This window comes from Pangasianodon hypophthalmus, chromosome 6 (genome assembly GCF_027358585.1).
Source record: "Pangasianodon hypophthalmus isolate fPanHyp1 chromosome 6, fPanHyp1.pri, whole genome shotgun sequence".
NCBI lineage: Eukaryota > Metazoa > Chordata > Actinopteri > Siluriformes > Pangasiidae > Pangasianodon > Pangasianodon hypophthalmus.
Genome location: NC_069715.1, coordinates 12147717 through 12170174, shown reverse-complemented (window position 1 = coordinate 12170174; position 22458 = coordinate 12147717). Strand labels below are relative to the sequence as shown.

At 36.8% G+C, this 22458-nt stretch overlaps 1 protein-coding gene across 6 annotated transcripts in view; it reads left to right on the top strand.

Annotated features, from left to right (window-relative positions):
- The window catches only part of mgat4c (mgat4 family member C), a 125411-nt gene extending 105202 nt beyond the window's left edge, over positions 1-20209 (top strand). For all 6 annotated transcript variants that reach the window (XM_026927314.3, XM_026927311.3, XM_034304975.2 and 3 more), the window contains 3 exons: positions 11342-11493; positions 15591-15738; positions 16761-20209. In XM_026927314.3, coding sequence (XP_026783115.1) covers positions 11365-11493; positions 15591-15738; positions 16761-17917 — 1434 coding nt within the window. In that variant the 5' untranslated portion in view covers positions 11342-11364 and the 3' untranslated portion in view covers positions 17918-20209. The remainder of the gene's footprint in view (positions 1-11341; positions 11494-15590; positions 15739-16760) is intronic.
- The last annotated feature ends 2249 nt before the right edge of the window (positions 20210-22458 follow it).

The following is a 22458-nucleotide window of genomic DNA, read 5'->3' as shown; positions in this document are numbered from 1 at the left end:
GCTGTTATAGGCAAATACTCAATCAAGTTGAATTTGATTATTTTCCAATAACAGCATAAAAATGGTTTTGTTCCACTTATACCACAGCAATTTATTAAATTTTATTAATTACAGAACAACAGGTTTATAGCTATCAAGTCATTCCCTCACCAGCCTCTCTCTTTCTTTCTAATTAATGAGACAGAAAAAATGCACCTCGTCATGTTACTAAGAAACCACAAAGCCCTTCATCATAAAGACTTTCCCGTGTTAGAAAACTTTAAGTTACAACTTTACCTCTGACTGGTACAAAGCACTGACACCGGAGACTCCTTCAAAAAATGTTGAATAAAAGTCTCCCCACATAAAATCAAACAATTCACCATATCAACAATTACACACGTGTACAATTCCCAGGGTAATTTGTTACAAGCACACAAGAACAAGCACATTAATATAAACCTGTGATTTGCCATGTAGAAAGAACTACTTTCAGAGCTGCTGTTATAGAAAAACAGCTTCTGGCTGATCACATTTGAGAATTCAACAACACTGTGTTGTAAAGGGCACTTATGGTTCCATAGAGGGATGCTTATTAAATATTAATTCATAACTAATAGATCTATATACATAGAAGTGGTGAATACAGTTATTTGGTTCATGGTTATTTGACAACATGTGCATCATATTTGTGTGCTGTATTAAGTTATATGTATATATATATATATATATATATATATATATATATATATATATATATATATATATATATACATTTGTGTGTGTGTGTTTATGGAAATGTGCAGGCTAATGAAAGATGAGGAAAATCACTGCAACACTATAATTATGCCCGTAAATCCACTGTCTCAATACAAAACAGATGAAGAGATAATACCTCCTAAATAACAGCTTTTAATTGTATGTGTTCAGTACATAGCTTTTTTCCCCCATCCAGTGCCTAAGTGCTGCTTAGGTACATCAGGTCAAAGAGTACTAATTAAGATAACATCCATTTCGAGAAACAGGCCAGTGACTGTCAGTTTATCACAGTAGCATCTAACTTTTGGAGTCATGCTGAAAAGGAAGCATTACCATTCCATTAAATTGCTTCTCAAGTTGAATAACAGCAGCATTACATACCTTGATTGGTTTTTTTAAAATCAACATTTCATGCAGATTTCATCTCTTTCTTAAAGCAACGCTACTTCAGGAGAGCTCTTCAGTGTCTCTTATATCTTATATCTTTACCTGACTTGTAGTGTGTAATAGTGATACTTTATATCCACATGCTATCAACTGGAACAAGCATTTATAAAAGCTTACAGTAAAAGCTGGTGTCAGTTGACATACACACTCCCTGCTGAATGTACTGGAATGGCAAGGCCAGTTCTTTGTTTGTGCTATACACTGAAGATATTTGGGTTTTAGATGAAAAGGTGAATATGAGATGATAGATCAGAATTTCAGCTTTATTTCCTGATATTTACATCTATATGTGTTAAACAACTTAGAACATGGCACCTTTGGTGGCAGAGCACTCAATTTTTAGGTGAGGAAAAAAAGTGTTAAAAAAAAACTGTAGTTCTTGCACAGGTGCCATGTATGTCTTCATCAAATTCTTACCTTTTACCTGAATGAGATTTCTCTGTGTTCTGTGTCTGTGGTTATGTGATCATGCTTTGAATACACATAATAAAGCACAACTGAAAGCATGTGCAGTTCATGCTGCTGCTGCTGCTGCTGCTCAACTTGCTGGCAGTAAAAGAGTGGGCAGGAAGCACTGACACAATTCTCTAGATTAGATTTTGTGTGTGTGTGTGTGTGTGTGTGTGTGTGTGTGTATACATATATGTGAGTGTGACACACACACACACACACACACACAGCAAGAGCTGCTGACATTGTTTACATATGTGTGAATGTTTACATATGTGAGGCACTCTGCTCGAGGTGAGTGTATTTCTCCAGAGCATTCTTGTGCCTGAAAATATGACAATGAGTAAAACTCATAAACCCAGGAGATGCAGTGTCAGTACCTTTAAACTAACACACACACACACACACACACAGACACACACAGACACACACATAGTCATGTAAACATTGAGACCTTGTGGTGAAATAACGATTTCTGGATTTCAATTGATTTCTATTTTCTTACTATCCAGGCGAATGCCTTCCATTGACATAATTATTAATGCAGATAATTAATATGCCTACACCTAAATCTAACCCTAACTTTAACCTCAAAAATCAAAAGGAAAGATTTTGGCTCTTTTAGCTTTTTTAAATGAAAGCTTTTAGTGAAAAAAAGCAGTTTTCCTTGTATTCCTATTATTATTTATTTTTATATAATAAAAACATTGAAGGCTTATGGTGAAACGATAATTAATCTATATTAGTTTTTCTATTTCGATTGATTTTTATTAATGCAGTGCTGATGCTCATGTGGACTATTATTCCCATGTTTACGTGAAATTATTATACCACTGAACACATTGCATGGTAGATACAGTATAGTGAAGTGAAGTGAAGTGACTTGTGGCAAAGTATAGTGACCCTCGGAATTTGTGCTCCGCATTTAACCCATCCAAGTGCGCGCACACACACACACACGGAGCAGTGGGCAGCCTTTTTTGCTGCGGCGCCCGGGGAGCAGTTTGGGGGTTCAGTGCCTTGCTCAAGGGTCTCACCTCAGTCGTGGTATTGAGGGTGGAGGAGAGCGCTGGTCATTCACTCCCCCCACCTACAATCCCTGCCGGACCTGAGACTCAAACCCACAACCTTCAGGTTCACCTTTGGGTTGCAAGTCTGACTTTCTATCCATTAGGCCACGACTGCCCCCATGAACTCTATATGAACTCTATATGAACTCTATATGAACTCTATATTCTTATATCAAAAACCTTTCTGAAAGTTATGGTTCTGGCAGCTTTTGGTTCAAAGAATTTTCAGTTTGTATCATCTTCAGGGTGGTCTTAATGTTTTAAGATAGCATGTGTAAATGTTCCTCCACATTCCATGCAATATTTTTGTCTTAGCTTCATTAACATTAACATTTCCACAATGTTAGTGTTTGTCTAACTGGGACTTTTGCGTTAGATTTTTTTATGTTCCATTTACAATGTGAAGCAAAGCTTTATTACAGCAGATGTTTTACACTACAAAAAAATGACGTCTTAGCAAGGTGAATATCTTGAATATAGTCAAATGTATCTAATATTTCCCATTATAATATTACAATAAACCAAATATATGATAATTAACCCTAATTTACAGCTTGAAATAGTCTTGTTATAAATGAAAGCTTTTCTTTCCAGAAAGAAGCGAAATTATCTTGCAATAGAATAAGAAAATTTAAAGCTTGAAATGAGTAAAAGCACCTATAAACAGGTTGAATAATATTATAACTGAATTATAATAATCTAATAATAAAAATGTTACATAAATTTGCCCATATTCAAGATATTATAACTTTTGGAAAATTACAGTCTTAGAACCGCTTGAATACTTACTGAATATTCTGCCCTACACCACCCCGCCCCTGCACCGCCCTCGCACCCCCCATGCCCCAATACACATGCTTACACATGTAGCTGAGCCTCAACATCCACTGAGTTAATGGGTTAAGACTAGAAAGCAGAGAAACATAATTAAAGCATTAATAATTAATGGTATTGTTAGTCACTTCCTGAGGCAATAGCAAATGATTAATCAATAGCCTGATATGAGCACTGACTATTATATTACTCACAAATTACAGCCTTTTTGTTGTGCCTTCAATGAACGGGCAAAACACAAATTTTTCACATCCTGTATGCATCATGACATTGACTTAGTGTTTTACATATATATATATATATATATATATATATATATATATATGTGTGTGTGTGTGTGTGTGTGTAAAACATATACACATATACATATGTGTGTGTTTGTGTGTACTGTACACTCACTGAGGAACACTATGCTAATACTCGGTCTCCCTTTGCTCTCAAAACAGCCTCAATTCTTTATGGCATGGATTCTGCAAGATGTTGGAAACATTCCTCTGAAATTCTGGTCCATTATTTTATCGCATAATTCCTGTGGATTTTCAGGTGCACTTCATGCTGTGAATCTCCCATTCTACCACATCCCAAAGGTGTTCTATTTGATTCAGATCCAATGATTGGGAAGGCCACTGAAGAACACTGAATTGTCATGTTCATGAAACCAGTTTGAGATGATTTTTGCTTTGTGACATGGTGCATTATCATGCTGGAAGCAGCCATCAGAAGATGGGTAAATTGTGACCATGAAGGCAAATGGTCAGCAACAATACTGAAATAGGCTAGGGCATTCAAGCAATGATGGATTGGTATTAACAGGCCCAAAGTGTGCCAAGAAAACATTCCCCACACCATTACACCACCTCCACCAGCCTGGACTGTTGACACAAGGCAGGTTGGGTCCATGGATTCATGCTGTTGGTGCCAAATTCTGACCCTACTATCTGTGTGCCTTCTGCAGAAATTGAGGTTCATCAGACCAGGCTACATTTTTCCAGTCTTTAACTGTCCAGTTTTGGTAAGCGCATGCCCATTGCAGCCTCAGCTTTCTGTTCTTGGCTGACAGGAGTGGAAACTGACATGGTCTTCTGCTCTTGTAGCCCTTCCACCTCAAGGTTCGACATGTTGTGCATTCTGAGATACTTTTCTGCTCACCACAATTGTACAGAGTGGTTATCTGAATTACTGTAGCCTTTCTGTCAGCTTGAACCAGTCTGGATATTCTCAGCTGACTTCTCTCATCAAAAAGGCGTTTCCATCTACAAAACTCTGCTCACTGGATGTTCTTTATTGCACCATTCTGAATAAACTCTAGAGACTGTTGTGCATAAAAATCCCAGGAGATCAGCAGTTATAGAAATACTCAAAACTAGCCCATCTGGCACCAACAATCATGCCATGGTCAAGATCACATTTTTTCCACAATCTGATGGTTGATGTGAACATTATCCAAACTAGCTGGCCCGTATCTGCGTGAGTTTATGCATTGCACTGTTGCCACACAATTGGCTGATTAAATAATTAATGAATAACACCTATTCATGCAATTATTTAATCACACAATTGTGTGCTCAAATGTTCCTAATAAAGTGTTCAGTGAGTGTATATCTCCTTCTTTTACCGTATATGGCAATTAAAAATTTTCCATAAAGACCACAAGGAAGGTTTTTTAATCTTCACGATTAAAAAAAAAAAACGACCACATTATTTGATCATGACAAAGGATTTTTAACATTATTCTTTTCTTTTCAGCATGTTCTGTCTTATTTTAAATATATTTCTGTGTTGAAATACTTATCTCATACACCTCACAGTATTTATTGCCATTTTTCAGCTCTTTTTTGGTGAAGAAAACCCTATTTAACTGGCAGAAGCTGTGACACAAAGAGAGTGAGGGCTGCAGGCTTAATTGATTATTTGCGCAGAGCTGTGTATCAGCGAGGTGCAGCACACCCAGGGGAAATAATGTAAAACAGATAACAAGATCAAATGCTGGAGAATTGCTTTCTTTTGCCAGCTTTATTAATCTGTTTCTTTCTCAGTCAAACTGGCTTTTTCCCCCACACTCTCTCCAGGTTTTTATATTAAGGCAGGGTATGCCTTTATGTCCTAATTAATACAAGAACTTTTTATCTGACACAGGTTTCTTCAGTCAACTTAGAGAGAAGGTGCATGGCACAAGATTTTTTGAAATGCCTAAAAGTTTAGATAATAATCTTCAGATGTTTCTTAATAAAATCCATTTCTATGCTGCATTGTATCTTAGAAATTTATTTGCTTTGATTACTAGCAAATAAATTGTAAGTGTTTGTAAAGCCTGTGAGATTTATGCTGTGTTATTAATACCTTGCTAGCTGAAATGAGGAAAGGTTAAAGTGACTCTAGGTATGATCGAAGGGTAAGTCCCTGTTATATCTCTAGACTAGGAATTACATCAGTTTCCTATACAGTGCAAGAAAATATTTTCTCTTCTTACAGTAAGATATGGGTTTTCTCTTTCTTTAGTCAACTGAACAATGGTGATGATGGTATGGTGTAGCAGATGAGGCAAGATAGTTATTTATTTTTACACTTGAGGCCAAAAGTTTACATACATCTAGGCTAAAGACATTCAAAATTAATACTGTATGTCTGCACTGTTCATGTTACCATACATTTCCTTTGTTAAGTCAGTTAGGGTATATACTTTATTTCCATAAGAGGTCATAAGAGGTCATTTCACAATAATAGATCTTTTTTTTTCATCTTTTATTTACTATATCACATTTTCAGTGGGTCAGAATGTTGCATACATCTTGTTAGTATTTGGTGACATGGAGTATTAATTGCTTGAATTTCAATCAAACACTTGGAGTAGCCTTTCATAAGCTTCTCCCAATACTTTACAGGAATATTTGCCCATTCCTCTTGACAAAACTGATGTAGCAGTCAGGTATGTAGGCCTTCTTGCTCAGACACACTTTTCAGACACCTCCTCACACCTATTTTTTGAAGTGCATCAGTCCTTTTTCCAGCAAAACACCCCAAAAACAGATGCTCATGGTGCCTTCAGTTGTTTGGGAACTGCTCCAGAGGAGGAACCAGATTTGTGGAGGTCTGCATTTTTTTTTCTGAGGTCTTGGCTGAGTTGCTTTGATTTTTCCATTGTATCAAGGCCAAAAAGGCATTGATTCTAAAGGTCAGCCCTTTTACAGCCACAAGTACACTCCCAGTTAACTCCTAATTATGACAACTGACTAATCAGTAGCTTCTAAAAGTCATTACATCAATTTCAAGAATCTTCCTCACTGTTTAAAGAGACAGTCAAATTAATCTATGTCAACTTTTGACCCTTTGTAATTCTGATATAGTGAATTAAAGCTGAAAAAAATCTGTCTCAAATAGATTCTTTTAAAAGTAACTATGAACAAATGCTGTAACTGACTTGCTAATAGAAATGTATACTAACATGAAATGTGTGGAGTCGTGAAAAACTTAGACTGAATATCTTTAGCCTCAAGTGTATGTACATTTTTGGCCTCAACTATATTTATAGCACAGTGATGCTAAATCTTGATTCTGATTGGGCAGAAGATGTGCTTTCATTTTTTTTTATAACAATATACAAGTAAAAGTCTTCTCCTCATGAAACTTCTAATATACTTCTTGTGTAAATTGGTTCATGTTTAAAAGTATCGAAAAATGGTAGTAATAGTAAACAGCAGTGGTCTTTTCTGAAGATATATATGCAATGTAAATCTATATTAATCATATTATACACATAGTTAAATACCATAAGTGTAAGAGATGATCAAAAATAAGAATAAAAAAATAAATAATAACTGTTGTGCTTTACCCTACCAATTCCCAGTAAACTGCACCTTATCTGTATTAAAAAGACAGTGGAGGCAACATAGTTCATATATTAGTGATCACAAAAACAGGTGTTCTGCAACTCTGTTACAAAGAAAGAAACATCCTGTAATGTCACATGTTGCTTTAAAGCTTTTAAAAGAGAAGTGTGATTTGAAATGGCTACACGTGATGAAGGTCTAAAGCTGAACTGTTTGTGGATAATTGCTGTGGTAAAAAAGGAGTAAAATGCTTCAGGATGTGCTGTTATAGGAAAATAATCAGCACCATCTTGTCAATGATTATTTTTCTCCAACAGCCCACCCTGTCATGTTTTATTCCTTTAATTATTTACACAGGCTTGTTGCCATTATACTTTCACGTTATAAAAATGAATGTGAGCACTAAGTTTGTTCTTTTGCCAGTTTATGAGTTCAAATTCACAATATAATGTAGAGCTGAGCCAGTACTTGAGCAACCCATGTGGATTTACTAGGATCCTGTGTATTTAAAATGAACAATGTCCAGATGAGTTACCTCTCTCTGTAGTGTACATGCTTAATTTGCCATTGCAGTGTTTCCTCTGTGGTAGGTGATGAGTGGTTGAATGGCCATTCACATCAAAACACACCTCTTCAGAAGTGAGGTCCTTGGCAGACAACAAGGAGATGTAATCAGAGCTTTCTTGCTCAATCTGGCCCTGTCAGAAGCAATTAACTGTTAAATTCTACAATATCTGAAAACCAAAGACAAAAGCTTGTATCAGAGGGTTTGTTTGTTCAAAATTGCTGTATTTATGGGTAGTAGAGTTCAGCTCTTTTGAGTTTAGTGATGAGTGATATCAGCACAGCTTAATACATTTCTAATAACCATTTTGCAGTCAGCCAGAGGGCATGTCTAATGAGGATGGAGTTTGTAAAAGGCGATCTGAGGGGGTGAGAAAGCTTGACACGCATAATGTATTTATAAATTGTTTCCTTGCAGAAATAAAGAAATGCCTTTCATTCTGAAACATGCATCAAAACATGCATCTCCCTTGCTCCTGATCTACTGCGGTCCTACATGCTCGATCTCTGTGTTATTCAGGAGTGTGTCATCCTGTTGTATTCTCTACTGTATATGCATCATATTCTGAAAGGTCTGTGAAGATTCCTGCCCCAGTTTCTCTCACCGCATCAGCAGTAAAGTGTGAAGCAGCTTCCCTGAGTGACCTCCCGTGGTGAAGCCGAGTCCACCTGCAGCCTAAAAAGCTGAAAGGATCCAGACCCACCATTAATCTGCATTATCATGACATAACCTTAGTGCCACTCAGATGCGAAACAGCATGAACTAGAAAATTTAAAAACCATCCAGTTGTGTAATTGTACAGTAAACCTCCATTGGTCTGGCAAAGTGATTTTTTTTCTCTATTTATTAACAATAGTGCAGTTGGGGCAAGGAGGAGAAGACAAGTTCAAGGGTGTAGCACTCAAGAATGTGTCCATGCATCCATCAGGCACTGTGTAGAAATCCTCTGAAGATTTAATATTGTAATCTAAATACATCTATGTAGGGTCTTTACTAAAATACAGTAATAAAGTTGACTTTGTACCTGTTTTTGGAATCAAATGTTTCATGTTATCGGTGTGTCTGTTCAATAAGTAAGGAATTTTAAAATGGTATGCTGGTATAGTAAAAATAATCAGGGGTGGTGTTTTGCAGCCCAACACCAAGCGGAGTAACTGTTAATACCCCATAGTTAATTGTTTTCTTATAACAGTGTGTAAGTGTCTTATTTCTCTTATACCGAAGCAATTTGCTAATGATTATCAACTTTCATTTATTATTGAGTGACACGTTGTTCTCTTTTATAGTTACGTTTAATGTTGTGGAGCATCTGTGAAACAAATTAGTTCATTAATCTCCCTGCTTGGGGGAGGAGCAGTGAAAAGGACAGTTACCGACAGGGTTGCAAGACTGGATTGCAAAATCTGGCCACCATGATTTATAGCAAACAATAAATTAAATCTAATAAATTTCCACAAACAAACTTACAAGGCAAAGTGTAAGTGCAGACACTGTGTCTGTAATGTACAGACCCATTTCAATTGTAAGATGTATTGCAGAGATTGGGAGAAGGAGAGGGGGATGGATATGGTGGATAATGATATGGAGTGGATAATGTCAGGAATGCATGAGCACTAGAATGACCTTGTTTCTCACACAAAGACTGAAAAAAAAACAAAAAAAAAAACAGCTCTACTTTTTCCAGTGCCTGACTTTTTGGGCTTTAGTTTCAGGTCTTTTGTGTGGTTTTTGAGATGTAGTTGAGCTGGAAATTTTGCAGAAAACTGGTGACCCTTGTTAATGATATTAGCTCTTCTGTGTGCTCCACGCTGTACTGAACACAGTTAAACAAAAGTATGTCTAATGCTGCTCAAAATTCACTGGTAGACTGTATGCTGGATGCTTAGCAGCCCCAAGCCACCAGGGAGGATATATATATATATATATATATATATATATATATATATATTGCTTATTAATATGATTGGGGTTGGGCAGGGAGCAGTAGAGTCTGGCGTAGGGCCCCAAAAGGTTCAGAAACAGCCTTGACGGTGATTCTACCCAGCAGCCATTTGTTCTGATGATAGATGACATAATGTCTGTTCTCATGTCACACTGTGAATATTTAATGCCTAATTCATACCGTCTATAAAAATTTTAAAGTATAATGAGAGCAAGAGCAAAGGGCAAAAGAGAATGGACAACTGAATCAGTAATACTAGAATATCATGTTGCAGTAACAACAGGTATCAAATATCTTTTCAAAAAATCTCCCTAAAAGATCATTAACTGTTGATTTGTGATATTTCTATAGGTGTTGAAATGGACTATCTTTTGGTCTGAACATGTTAACTGCTGTTAGTTCAGGCAGCAATTGACTGTCCTATTCCCTGGTGAAGCAGACTGGTGGTCAGCCAGATCGATACCTATCTGGCCACGGAATCTAGCATAGAGCTATTTTGTATTCCATTAGTGGTCCCTGGTGGTTAGCAAGAGTCATAGAAAAAGGCTGCACTGATGCTTTCACAAGAATCTTCAAAGGCACCTCTTATTTTATATCTATTTTGGCTTGTTTAGTGTAATTTAACATTGGAAAGAACACCCCAAGTCTGCATATTGCAAAAAGATGATAACGACTGCATCCAGTCTTCCTCAAATGAAGGCTACTGAAAACAAAATGGCCCTCTGCTGCTAGGGAAATAACCAAACATTTTATCTTATCTTAGTTCATAGTGCTCTTTTCCCATTTCTTCCTGTCCTGGATGGATGGAAATGTTTTTCTTTTTATGGATTTTCAGGAAAATGCTTATCAAATGCTTAGTCCGTGCACAGACTTTAATAAGTATGAATAATAGATGCTTAGTATCAGGTTTGCTAATACTAAGTGGGTCTTAATATTAATCCCATCATTTTGTTCTTATCTGAAATCAGTAAAGTAGAATACAAACACTGTTGTCAGGTTAATGCCTGAATGTAGTGCCTGGAAAAGTGGCTTTATATTCAGACTGAATTTCTACCCGGTGCATTGCCTTACAAACAAATAGATTATACTCTGTTTTCTGTACAGATATGCAGTTTGAGCCTGGGGATAATTCTCTGAAGACATGATTGTACAAGTGTTCTGCAACAATGAGCTAAGCCTCTTTTCATGGCAGCATTTGCTTCTGCCATTCCCAACACCATCTTAGACTTTTTATAGCCGAGACAGCATTGGGCAATCCACTTTATAGAGAGCTGCTGATTAACACACAGCCTGATTTTTCCACCCAGAACTAATCAGTATTATTCAACACCAAGTTTCTTACTGGTTTAAAGCAAGAATTGAATCTATGGCATTTTCCTACACTTAAAATACGGCATTCTAGAGGCATCTTATATTCAGTATTATGATCATTCATCACTGGAGCTTTGTCTCTCTGTTTTTTTGACAGATCTGAGAGATAGTGTCTCCATCATGAGGCTTCTGTTGAAGAACCTGGATAAAATGAGATGTTTACGTAAGCGCTCCACCATCCCCTTTTTGGTGATTCTCATCACCTTTCTGCTCTTCATGAACCTTTACATGGAGGATGGCTATGTGCTGGTGAGTGCTCTTACATTTTTAAACACATGCTAATCTCAAAAAGGTGGTGAAAAATGTCTTTGGGGTTCATTAGCTTTATCTCACATGGAAAATATGAGAGAAATCGAAGCTCTAGTTGAATTCAGTTTATTCTTAGGAAAAAATTTTTAAAAAGACCTTATCAAAAATATATATTTTAACAAAAACACACTGCACAATTACTTGGAGCCCTACGTTTAGTATTTTATGATATGCTACTACTTGAGGAGATTGATTCCTTTCTTTTCAACGAAAAGAAGCTGAGACCACACCTCAATACAGAATCTCTCCTGATCCTCCTAGAGTTTCTCTTGTGGACTCTCCTCCTCAGCTCACCTCACAGGTTTCCAATGGGGTTTAGGTCAGTGGACTGGTATGATCACGTCAGAAGCTTGATTCTGTGGTCATTCAGCCATTTTTCGGTGTGGATTAGGATGTACCTTACTGTGCAAAAGTCTTAGTTACATGGAAAGTAACACTGTAAAGCAAAAATGCCTTCAAAAATAAAGAAATTAAATGTTTCTACAGTAAAAGAATCTACTATAAAGATCAGGTAACAGTAACAGACTAAACAAAGTCAATATTTGGTGTGACAACTCTTTGCTTTTTTAAAAAATGCATTATTAATCAGCTACAGTTTGTGTAGTTTCATGTCTGAAAAGTGGTCTATTACATACATGTTGCTTTCTTTACTGACATATAATCATTATGTAATAAACATTATGTTTAGTGTTATCTAAACATTAAAAAATAAAAATCTTTAGAAATCCAAAAGGTTTTTACTGACTCAGTAATGCAGAAGTGATATAAATAAACATCTAAGACTAAATTTGTATTTTAAAAAATTAGTGCCTTGCACAGTACTGTAAGTTTTGGGTCATTGTCTTGCTTGAAGTTCCAAACAAGATCTTGGCAAAAGCAGGCCAATTTGCATTTACAGTCTCCTATTACCTCATGGCTGTGTACTTCATGCAATGTTTCCTAACAAAGTTAACGGGTGCTTTTGGAAGAAAATCAGCCACACAGCATCACAGATCTTCCACTACTGAACAACTAATGGCATTAGGTTCTTTTCTGTATAACAATCCTTCCTTTTATGCCTTAGTGTTCTTAAGTGTTCTTATCAAAAAGCTCTATATTTGTCTCATCTGACCACAGAACCCAGTTCCACTTAAAGTTGGTGCACTCCAGGTGCTTACGTTTCTGGCTTCTAAATAGTTTGCTGGCATGGAGACATGGTGACCTGAAATGATACCATTTTCTGCAAATCTCACAGTGAGAGTTCCTTGGAGAAATCATTCCTCTCTAACCTCACTATCCTCCTCCCTGTGTCCTTTTCCAGACAGGTTCATTAAAATAACAGCTCTGGTTGTTTTCTTAATTATAATTAAAACAGTGAATATGGGCATTTTCAGGCACGTAGCTATTTTTATAGCCATTACCAGACCTATGAAGGGAAGCAGATTTTACTTATTTCATTTGAGTATTCTTTAATCTTCCCCATGTTGATGGCTTACTGTAGTAAGGGAGATTTGCCTTTGAGTCATGATGTATTTATACTTCATTGTAACAGGAGAGATGATTGCATGGCTCACAAATGGTCCTAAGCACTCAGGTAAACTTAAAAAAATATCAAATATAAACATGGGAACATGCTCCAGTTACGTAATGTTCATTAGAATTTCTAGGGGTGCAAATAATTTTGACATAATGTGCGTTTGTAAAAAAAAAAAAAAAATCTATTTCTTATTTATTTAGCTACAATAAATCTATTTCACTGAGTTTAAGATAATTAACAACAAAACCATTTTCATAACCTTTTTTTAAAATTATTATTATTCTTTACCAAGGGTGCCAGTAATTCTGGAGCTGACGATACATATTTCATTACAAAGCTAACTTGATATATGATGTTTTCTGCATATGGTCCTGTGTGTGTGTGTGTGAGACAGAGTTACTGAATGATTGTGCCATTTTTAAAGGGCATGTCCTTGTGTCATTATAAATGATGAAGTCCTATATAGCACAGGTCAGAGCAGTTACAGTCAGCTCCAGAATTATTGAAGAGAAAATGGACAGAAGTGGTTGTCTAAAATAAATAGTACACACAAGCAGCTGGAGAAGCTACTTTGCTGTAACTAAATATCTTTCATTTAAGAAGTTATTTTTAAATAATTATATTTTCTCTCAAAAAACATTTGTGGTAAAATTATTGATGTAAACAATATTTAATCATTCTTTATTTCGTAAAGTACTCTCAGACTCCAGAAACTGCATTAAATAAATGGTTGCCTCTGTCATGAAGTTAAGGTAATGACTCATCCAAATCAACTCAGGCAGGGTTGACACAAAATCAATGTATTGCAATGGCAATTTTCTGGATTTGAACTTTGCCTGAATTTTTGAGGACAGTGCACATGCAGAAACCTAAAAATATAAAGGAGCCTTAAATGTTCGGCATGGAGTAGGACCCAAGATCCTTGTAAAAGTGTTATTCTTCTGTTATTCTCTCTAGAGGAGGCTGCACAAAATATTAACTGTAAAGGGGACCAATAATTTTGAAATCAGTGTTGGCGTGGAATGTGTATTTGAATTTGCAAATCTAAAGTTTCCAGATTTATTTGTGCTTTATAGATAGGTGTTAAATTCTTATAATTCGAGGCATTGATATTGATGTGTTGTACACATAATTATGGAGCTCAAATTGCATCATGGTTAAAATTTCATGATGCATTCCAAATGCAAGAGACCTGTTTACTATTTATGAGACCGAGTTAATGATCAAAACTTTGTGGTCATAACATTTCACGTGTATTTGTCTTTTGAATTATTTAAGAGATGTTTATAATTTTTGACTAAACTGGGTTTCTGAGTTTTATGAGCGATCATATATAGGCATAAACATATATTTCTTTTGTATATATAAACCAGGCAACATATTTCCAATCTTCAGCTGTCAGCTTCGGTGAGCCTGTGCCCACTATAGCCTCAGATGGCTGAAAGGAATGGAACATAATGTGGTCTTCTGCTGTTGTAAGCCATCTGCCTCAAGGATCTATGTGTTGTGTGTTCTGAGATGCTTTTCTGCTCACCACGGTCGTAAAGAGAGCTTATTTGAGTTACCGTAGCATTCCTGTCGGCTCAAACCAGTCTGGCCATTCTCCTCTGATCGCTCTCATCAACGAGTTGTTTCCACCTGCAGAACCACCACTTGCTGTTTTTCTTTCTGCTTTTTGCACCATTCTGTGTGCAAAATCAAGCATTCTGTGCAAATAAGCCGTTTCTGAAATGCTCAAACCAGCCTGTCAGGCACCATCAACCATGCCATGGTCATGGACTGAAGCTCTTGACCTGTATCTGCATGAATTTATGCATTGCATTGCTGCAGGTATATAAATGATCCTAATAAAGTGGACAGGGAGTTGATCTGCGATGTTTACTTTTAGTGAACAGATAACAGAAAGCTAAATGATCACACATGTATGTACAGCTGATTTAAAATGTAGAACATGCATTAGTTTGGCCTACAATGTCATATTCTCCGAATGGAAATCTTTATTTTTTGCTGATAGCCTGGTTTTGTGAAACTAAGCATTCTTTTATGTAACACATAGAATAAACAAGCCGAAAATTATTGTAAGAGAGAATCTGCAGAATTATCAGTTGCTCTGTAAGCAGAATAATGGAGCCTTCTGCTACACAGTGACAGCACCAGGAGTAGCCTGCTGCTGAAGAATTGATGTTTGAGCTTGGCTAACATGGCATCTGTTTAAGTAAATCTAACCATTTATCAAACTCAGCCCTCAAGCTGTTGGATATACATTGTGTGTCTGGAGAAAACTCCATAACAGGAGGAAAAAAACATCAAGACCTCCTTTTTCCTTCTGTTTAGCAATAGGTGCACTCATTTTTTCACCTCCTTTCATATTATATTATTGTGCTGACAGATGGGTACAGTGTGAATAAGAAACATTTCACTGCAGCAGGTCACTAGTGCTTTATGAAATATTTAGATGCGCTCTGTTTGTTATAAGAAGAATATATTATCAATCTGTATTAATACATCTGTATGTCCACAGGAGGAGGATAAACGGCAGCTGAGGGAGGTCTCGATGCACCCGCTAAATTCTGAGCGATACGTTCACACCTTCAAAGACATCACCAATTTTTCTGGAACCATTAATGTGACATACCGCTACCTTGCTGGGACGCCTTTGCCTCGAAAAAGTATTATTATTTATTTATTTCTATGTGGTGTAATGTGGCATTCTATCTTTTTTATGTAGTTGTAATTTAACATAACTCCAGCATGTAGAATAATGTGCAACGTAATGGCTTACTTGCATTCAGTGCTATGACACATTATAGTCATTAGTACAGTAAGATGGCAACTTTTCCTTCAAGTCTCTCTAACTATTATTCCTGTATTTATATAATGTACACTATATGACCAAAAGTGTGTGGATACCTGACCGTCACAGCCATATGTGGCTCTTCCCCAAACTGTTGCCACAAAATTGGAAGCAATTGTCTAGAATGTCTTTGTATACTGTAGCATTATGATTTCCTTTCACTGGAACTAAGGAGCCCAAGCTGTTCCAGCATGACAATGCCCCTGTGCGCAGTGAGATCCATGACGACGTGGTTTGTGTGGAAGAACTCAAGTGTCCTGCACAGAGCCATGATCTCAACCACACTGAACACCTTTGGGATGAATTGGAATTATGGCTGCGCACCAGGCCTTCTTGCCTGATATCAGTGCCTAGCCTCAGTAATGTGCTTGTGGCTGAATGAGCACAAATCCCCACAGCAATGTTCCAAACTTTAGTGACAAGCCTTCCCAGAAGATTGGAGGTTGTTATAGCAGCAAAGGGGGAACAACTCAGTATTAATAACCATGGTTTTGGAATGGGATGTCCAATACTCAGGTGTTCACATACTTTTGGCCATATAGTGTATTTACAGTATTCAAGTTATATCTAAAATAGGTATTTTCTAATGATGAGGCATACAGTCTGAAGCTTATCTCCAGCTTGCTGGAAGGGGCTTTGCTTATATATCTGATGAACATCACTTGCATTCATCGTTGGGAGCTCTTGCAGACACGGACTATGAAATACCACCACTGCGAGTATAGTGAATGAACTAGAAATGCAGGACCAGTATTAAGAAGAAAGCAAAAATGTTTGTGCAATAAGCCGATCATGAATGTGTTGATTTTTAACATTTTTAAATCTATTTTTACACAGAGTACCTCACGATTGGATTGTCATCAGTGAAAAGAAAACGGGGAAATTACCTTTTGGAGACCATCAAGTCCATTTTTGACCAGTCCAGCTATGAAGAGCTCAAAGAGATTGTAGTTGTGGTTCACTTAGCAGATTTTGACCTGGCTTGGTGTGAGAGTTTGGTTCAGGAGATCACCCGCAAATTTGGGCATCACATCATCGCAGGACGTCTACTGGTCATTCACGCACCTGAGGAGTATTACCCGTCTCTTGACGGGCTGAAGCGAAACTACAACGACCCTGAGGATAGAGTTCGGTTCCGTTCCAAGCAGAATGTAGACTATGCTTTCCTCCTCAACTTCTGCACCAACCTCTCCCACTTCTATATGATGCTGGAGGATGATGTGCGATGCTCACGGAATTTTCTCACTGCTCTAAAGAAGGTAGTCACTTCCAGAGAGGGGTCGTACTGGGTCACTCTGGAGTTCTCCAAGCTGGGCTACATTGGGAAGCTTTACCACTCTAGAGATCTTCCCAGACTGGCACACTTTCTGCTCATGTTCTATCAGGAGATGCCTTGTGATTGGCTGCTGATTCATTTCCGAGGCCTGTTGGCCCAGAAGGAAGTGATCCGCTTCAAGCCATCGCTTTTCCAGCACATGGGCTACTACTCGTCGTACAAGGGGGCTGAGAATAAACTGAAGGATGATGACTTTGAGGAGGACTCACTCGATATTCCAGACAACCCCCCTGCCACACTGTACACTAACATCAATGTGTTTGAGAGTTATGATGCTGCCAAAGCTTACAGCAGTGTGGATGAGTACTTCTGGGGCAAGGCTCCTTCCACCGGGGACTTTTATGTCATAGTGTTCAACAAGCCGACAAAAATCAGCAGAATTAAGATCAGCACTGGAACAGATGACCGTCAGAATGACATTTTGCATCATGGAGCGTTAGAAGTTGGAGAGAAACTGGTGGGAACAAAAAAAGGCAGGCAGTGCTCCTCCTACATCACATTAGGAGAGTTTAAACATGGGAACATTGAGGTTCACAATGTGGACCATAAAATCGCTTTTGATATTGAGTGCGTTCGCATTGTGGTCACAGCAAACCAGAAGGAATGGCTGATCATCAGAAGTATAAGCCTGTGGACTACTCAGCCTCCAAATCAGTGAGAACTGCTGTGGATCATTACAACTGTCACACAAAAGGCACAACAATCAGTCATTCAGTTTGCTTGGTATATTTATCTATTTATTTTTAGTTTATTATCTATTTATTATGTTTACTATTTATTTGATTATTTATTCATTTTTATATAAGATCCCTTCAGTTTTGCTTCATACCTTAACTATATATAAAAAAAAAAGTATGTGATGAACTGATAGATTGATATTTTTCTGAATCGTCATTAATAAGAACACTGTAGGTTTATGCTGTTTTTTATGTGATTATGCCATAATCTCTTCAGCAGTCTGACTGCTGGTTCCGTCATTTGGCAGTGGCATTTTCACTCATAGCCTTGGGATGTCCACTTACATGCTCATGATATAGTAAAGCTGCTTGATAAATTGTAAACATACAAAGATTTGTTGTTTGATATTTCTTTTTTTCCCATTTTTGATCCATTTCCTTTCATTATATCATCCAATAAGCAAGCATTTGGTCAATGTGACACTGAATATACAATGTATTGTGGCATGAATTTAGTCGACTGCACTTCACATTGTCTCCCCACTAAATGGTAAAAGGAATGTCATTTATTCAATCGACCTTGGGCCTGGAGGGTCACGTTTAGTCTAGTGTTTTGAAATTGCAGTGTGTAATTTGTTGGTGTGTTCCTTCAGAAGCATGGACCACAACACAGTGTTTCTATTCACCCATCATTGAAGGCTTGTGATTGAACAGTACAGTGACAAATGAGGCGGACCTGTTCTACCTTCCACTCATTCTTTTTTGCCCCTCTTTTGCCTCAGCACAATTTTGCCCAAGTAAATTGGATTTTGTTTGGTTTTCTTGCGGTATCCAAAGATACACCAGTTACAGATGGGCTCTGTATTCTGTAAAATCAATTCATATATAAAAAGAAAATGACCAAGTAGCAATGCATATACAGCATGATTATCTAAAAATTATTAATGTTATGCTCAGAAATAGGAGTATTATGATATAGTAGTAGGGGAAAATCTCTTCACTCATATCTTACCAATGTGCATATCAGGTTGCTCCATTTTTTAACGTGATTTTTTTCCCTTCCGGATAAATTAATTTTTATCCTAGCAACAAGGCAAGTATTATTACAAAACAATATTTTTTTTCAATTGCTGTTTTTCTCCAAAGAAAAGCACAGGTCCTGTTTCAGAGAGCCACCTGAGGAACTGATGGTTTGGGTTTCCAATTGAATTATACGATTACTGGAAGGTGTTTGTTGACTCAATAATGAAACACATGAAAACACATCACTCAACAGTGCATGAGCCAGGGAAGAATATTGCATTGTGAGTAATCCTGTTATTTGTTTTAAGGTTTTATTACTTGTCTCCAAACTGTCTGCTTTGACTTTGACCAGCAACGTACTGTACTTGGTTTGGTATAATTGGTCCAAATACTACCGCAGTGTACATCTCTCTCAGTGTACTGCATAGGTCTTTAAGTGAAGAGAATGCTTGATGATGTATATTTATGTTGTATTTTCGTCACCACATCGTTTGTCATATGGTACTGTATGTATATTGTAAAATGATGTATATTTTTTTACATGTATCATTATAATTGTTTGCCTTGTATATTGTATCTGAAGTGTTGAAACAAAAATGAATGCCATTTGATCTGGAAAAAAAAATGTGAACCTATTTGTGTGTCTAGTGTCTTTTCACACTTTTTACAGAGATGCACACACTCAGATACACTGAACCCACAAAGATGCCCTAAAAACTCAAGTACAAACTCTAAATAATTTGCTGGTGTGTACGTTAACTTTCACGCATAGTGGCACATAATACATTTAGAATGTATTTATTAATTTGTAATATTACATAATACATTTATTAGACATTGATTAGCTTTATCTGCTCCCAGAGCTTATTTACTTTAGACATACAAGATTTTACAAGTCCAAATACTCCACCCTATTTGGAATTTGCTTTCCCCTCTTCACTGTCAAGTAAACATTACCTTGTGGGGTATTTAAATAAGGTTTAAACTCAAAAAAAGCACTCATGAACATTACTGCCTCTTATAACAACATGGCTGAAAGCTGATATGCCCTCAAAATCATTCATCTATATGTTAATATGCTTAGTGCCATTTTAATATAGATATAAAATGAATTTACAATTAATTTACTGTGCAGTCACCTGTAGGTGAATTGCCTTTGTGCAGTCCCTTTGTTTGTGTTACACACACGCACAGTGCGTTATATACACTATAGGGGCATTCAACTAAAATTTGTAAAGGTCCAGTTACATAAAATTCCTTTCTTACAATGGTCAGAATAAGCAACTAACATAACTGATTGGTGTTAACAGTTACCTTTTAATGGTTAACCATTGCTGATTAGTTTATGGCTATAAATAAAAACACAATATGAAGTGGTCATGTTTTGTTTGACTTCTGTTTGACTTTGAGTATAAATGCATGCGTTTCTGTTCATTCATCTTAAATACTCTTCATCATTTTTTAAGCAAACCATAATGTCGGTTTGCTAAATCAAACCCGAGAGGCTACATAAAATGAAAAACCTATGAAAATCTGTGAACCCTCCCCTTTTCTAAGCTAACATCTCTTGCTCTGTGACAAATTCCTGGTCTAATGGGCTGCCTTCAGCTAAACAATTTACATAAATACATGTGACTGGATAAATGGAAACAGAGGATCTGCTACATAATTGATAGTGTAGTGATACTAATGTTAAAAATCAAATTTTCTGTCCCACTACTTCACCTAAAATTCCACATTTTTAGCAATCTTTCTGACACCCTCAAAAGACTGTTCACAACCATCATTGTCAAAATTGCAATAACACCTCCAACTTTGTAAAAGATACCACAGATAACGAGCCAATTATCTGAACTAGCGGAACTTCCTAAACACAGTACTCTCACAGCCAAGATTAACCTTCTCATAATGACACAATCTCTCATCACGGAAACTAACACGAAAGACAATCTGAATTGAATTGAATGGTAGCTTTAAATGGCAAACATTGTCACAACCACTAAAGGTCATCAGGAACCTGGCATCTCCTATAGCTGTTCGGATTTTAAAGTTTAACACTAATTTACCTGCAATTAGCCACATTACAAATCTGTTGTGCAGACAGGTGTCACAACATAGCTTTGAGTTAATTGCTTTTCGAAAGAACAGAGATTTGGGGAGCTTTCTCTTCAGAAAGAAAGTATTCTTTAATATACTTTTGAAAAGGTCAGATACAATTGTCTTCCTTTCTGGTGTACCTCTATGTTCAGGGTATTGTGTTTGAAGTGTTCATTAACAGTAGAAGTAACTATAGTTGTGTAAATGGAACAGTTATATCAGTTCTTTTGGCAATAATAACTGGCTCAAAACACCAAATTAGCATCCTATACTTTCCAGCTAAGAACATGAAACATGGTGCTGGTTTTTTTTTTTCTTTTTTTTTTTCATTTTCTCAGCAGGAGCTCAGGGAGCTGAGGCTGCATGGCACTTAAAGGTAGAACTAAACTAACACTCTGGTGAGTCAATATGGCAGGCAAGATGTGTGGAAATCGCTGCTAATGTCCATTTTAAAGGGTGTCAGAGCAATCCACGAAAAAACAATACTGTGTAATAACTCCTGGACGAGGCTGCGCGTGGAACACCGCCCAATCGATTCTGGGTTACCATGGCAGCAGTGCTGCATAAATAGAGGAGAGAAACACAATATCAGCTGAAGGGATCCTAAGGTGGGGTGTGTATCGTTCTACCCATTCCCCGCTGATCAGCTACATCGCCAGTGGCTCTGTCTCTCTGCATCAACCTCAATAATCAGTACAGATACATTTATATAAGTTTTTCTTTTTTGTTATTTGCTTCCTAGTTCTATAAAGGTATATAAAGGTAAGAACTGATCAAGAGTTTTACTCAGTAAAGCCATCACATTCAGACTCTATAGTACAAACAGATTAAAATCACCAGCAGAAGAGTAAAACTATTCACTTTTATTGTTATTATAGAAATTGAAGTGTTTACTTATCAAACCTTTGGGTGGTAAAAGATTTCAGGTTGATCTGTGTTTGAACAATATTATATGAGGAGCTCAAAAGCCAATCGTAATGTACAGTAGAACAACAGAAGCACGTTTACTATCCTGTGTGTTAATATGATTAATTAATTAATTCCCATGGTATTTCATAGCCCCAAATCTGATTTCTTATGTCAAAATAACCTGACCATAATCACTATAATTTACATATGTCCTTTTAAAGTAGTGTTCATTATAGAACCTGAATCAAGAATAATATGTTTCTTGTTGTCTTTTTTAAGTACTGTTCCATTTTATACTGGTGTGTGAGGTACTTCATTAATGAGAATCCATGCAAAAAAACGTGTATGATGTTATTCTGTGAAGTTTTTAACCAATCATAAATGTTTGAAGATATTCAAAATCCTGGTGAAAATGTGGTATCCACCTGCTGAGATCAGGCCTTCACCTGCTATCCTTCATCCCCTAATATTTTGACTATTTTGAGCATGTTTA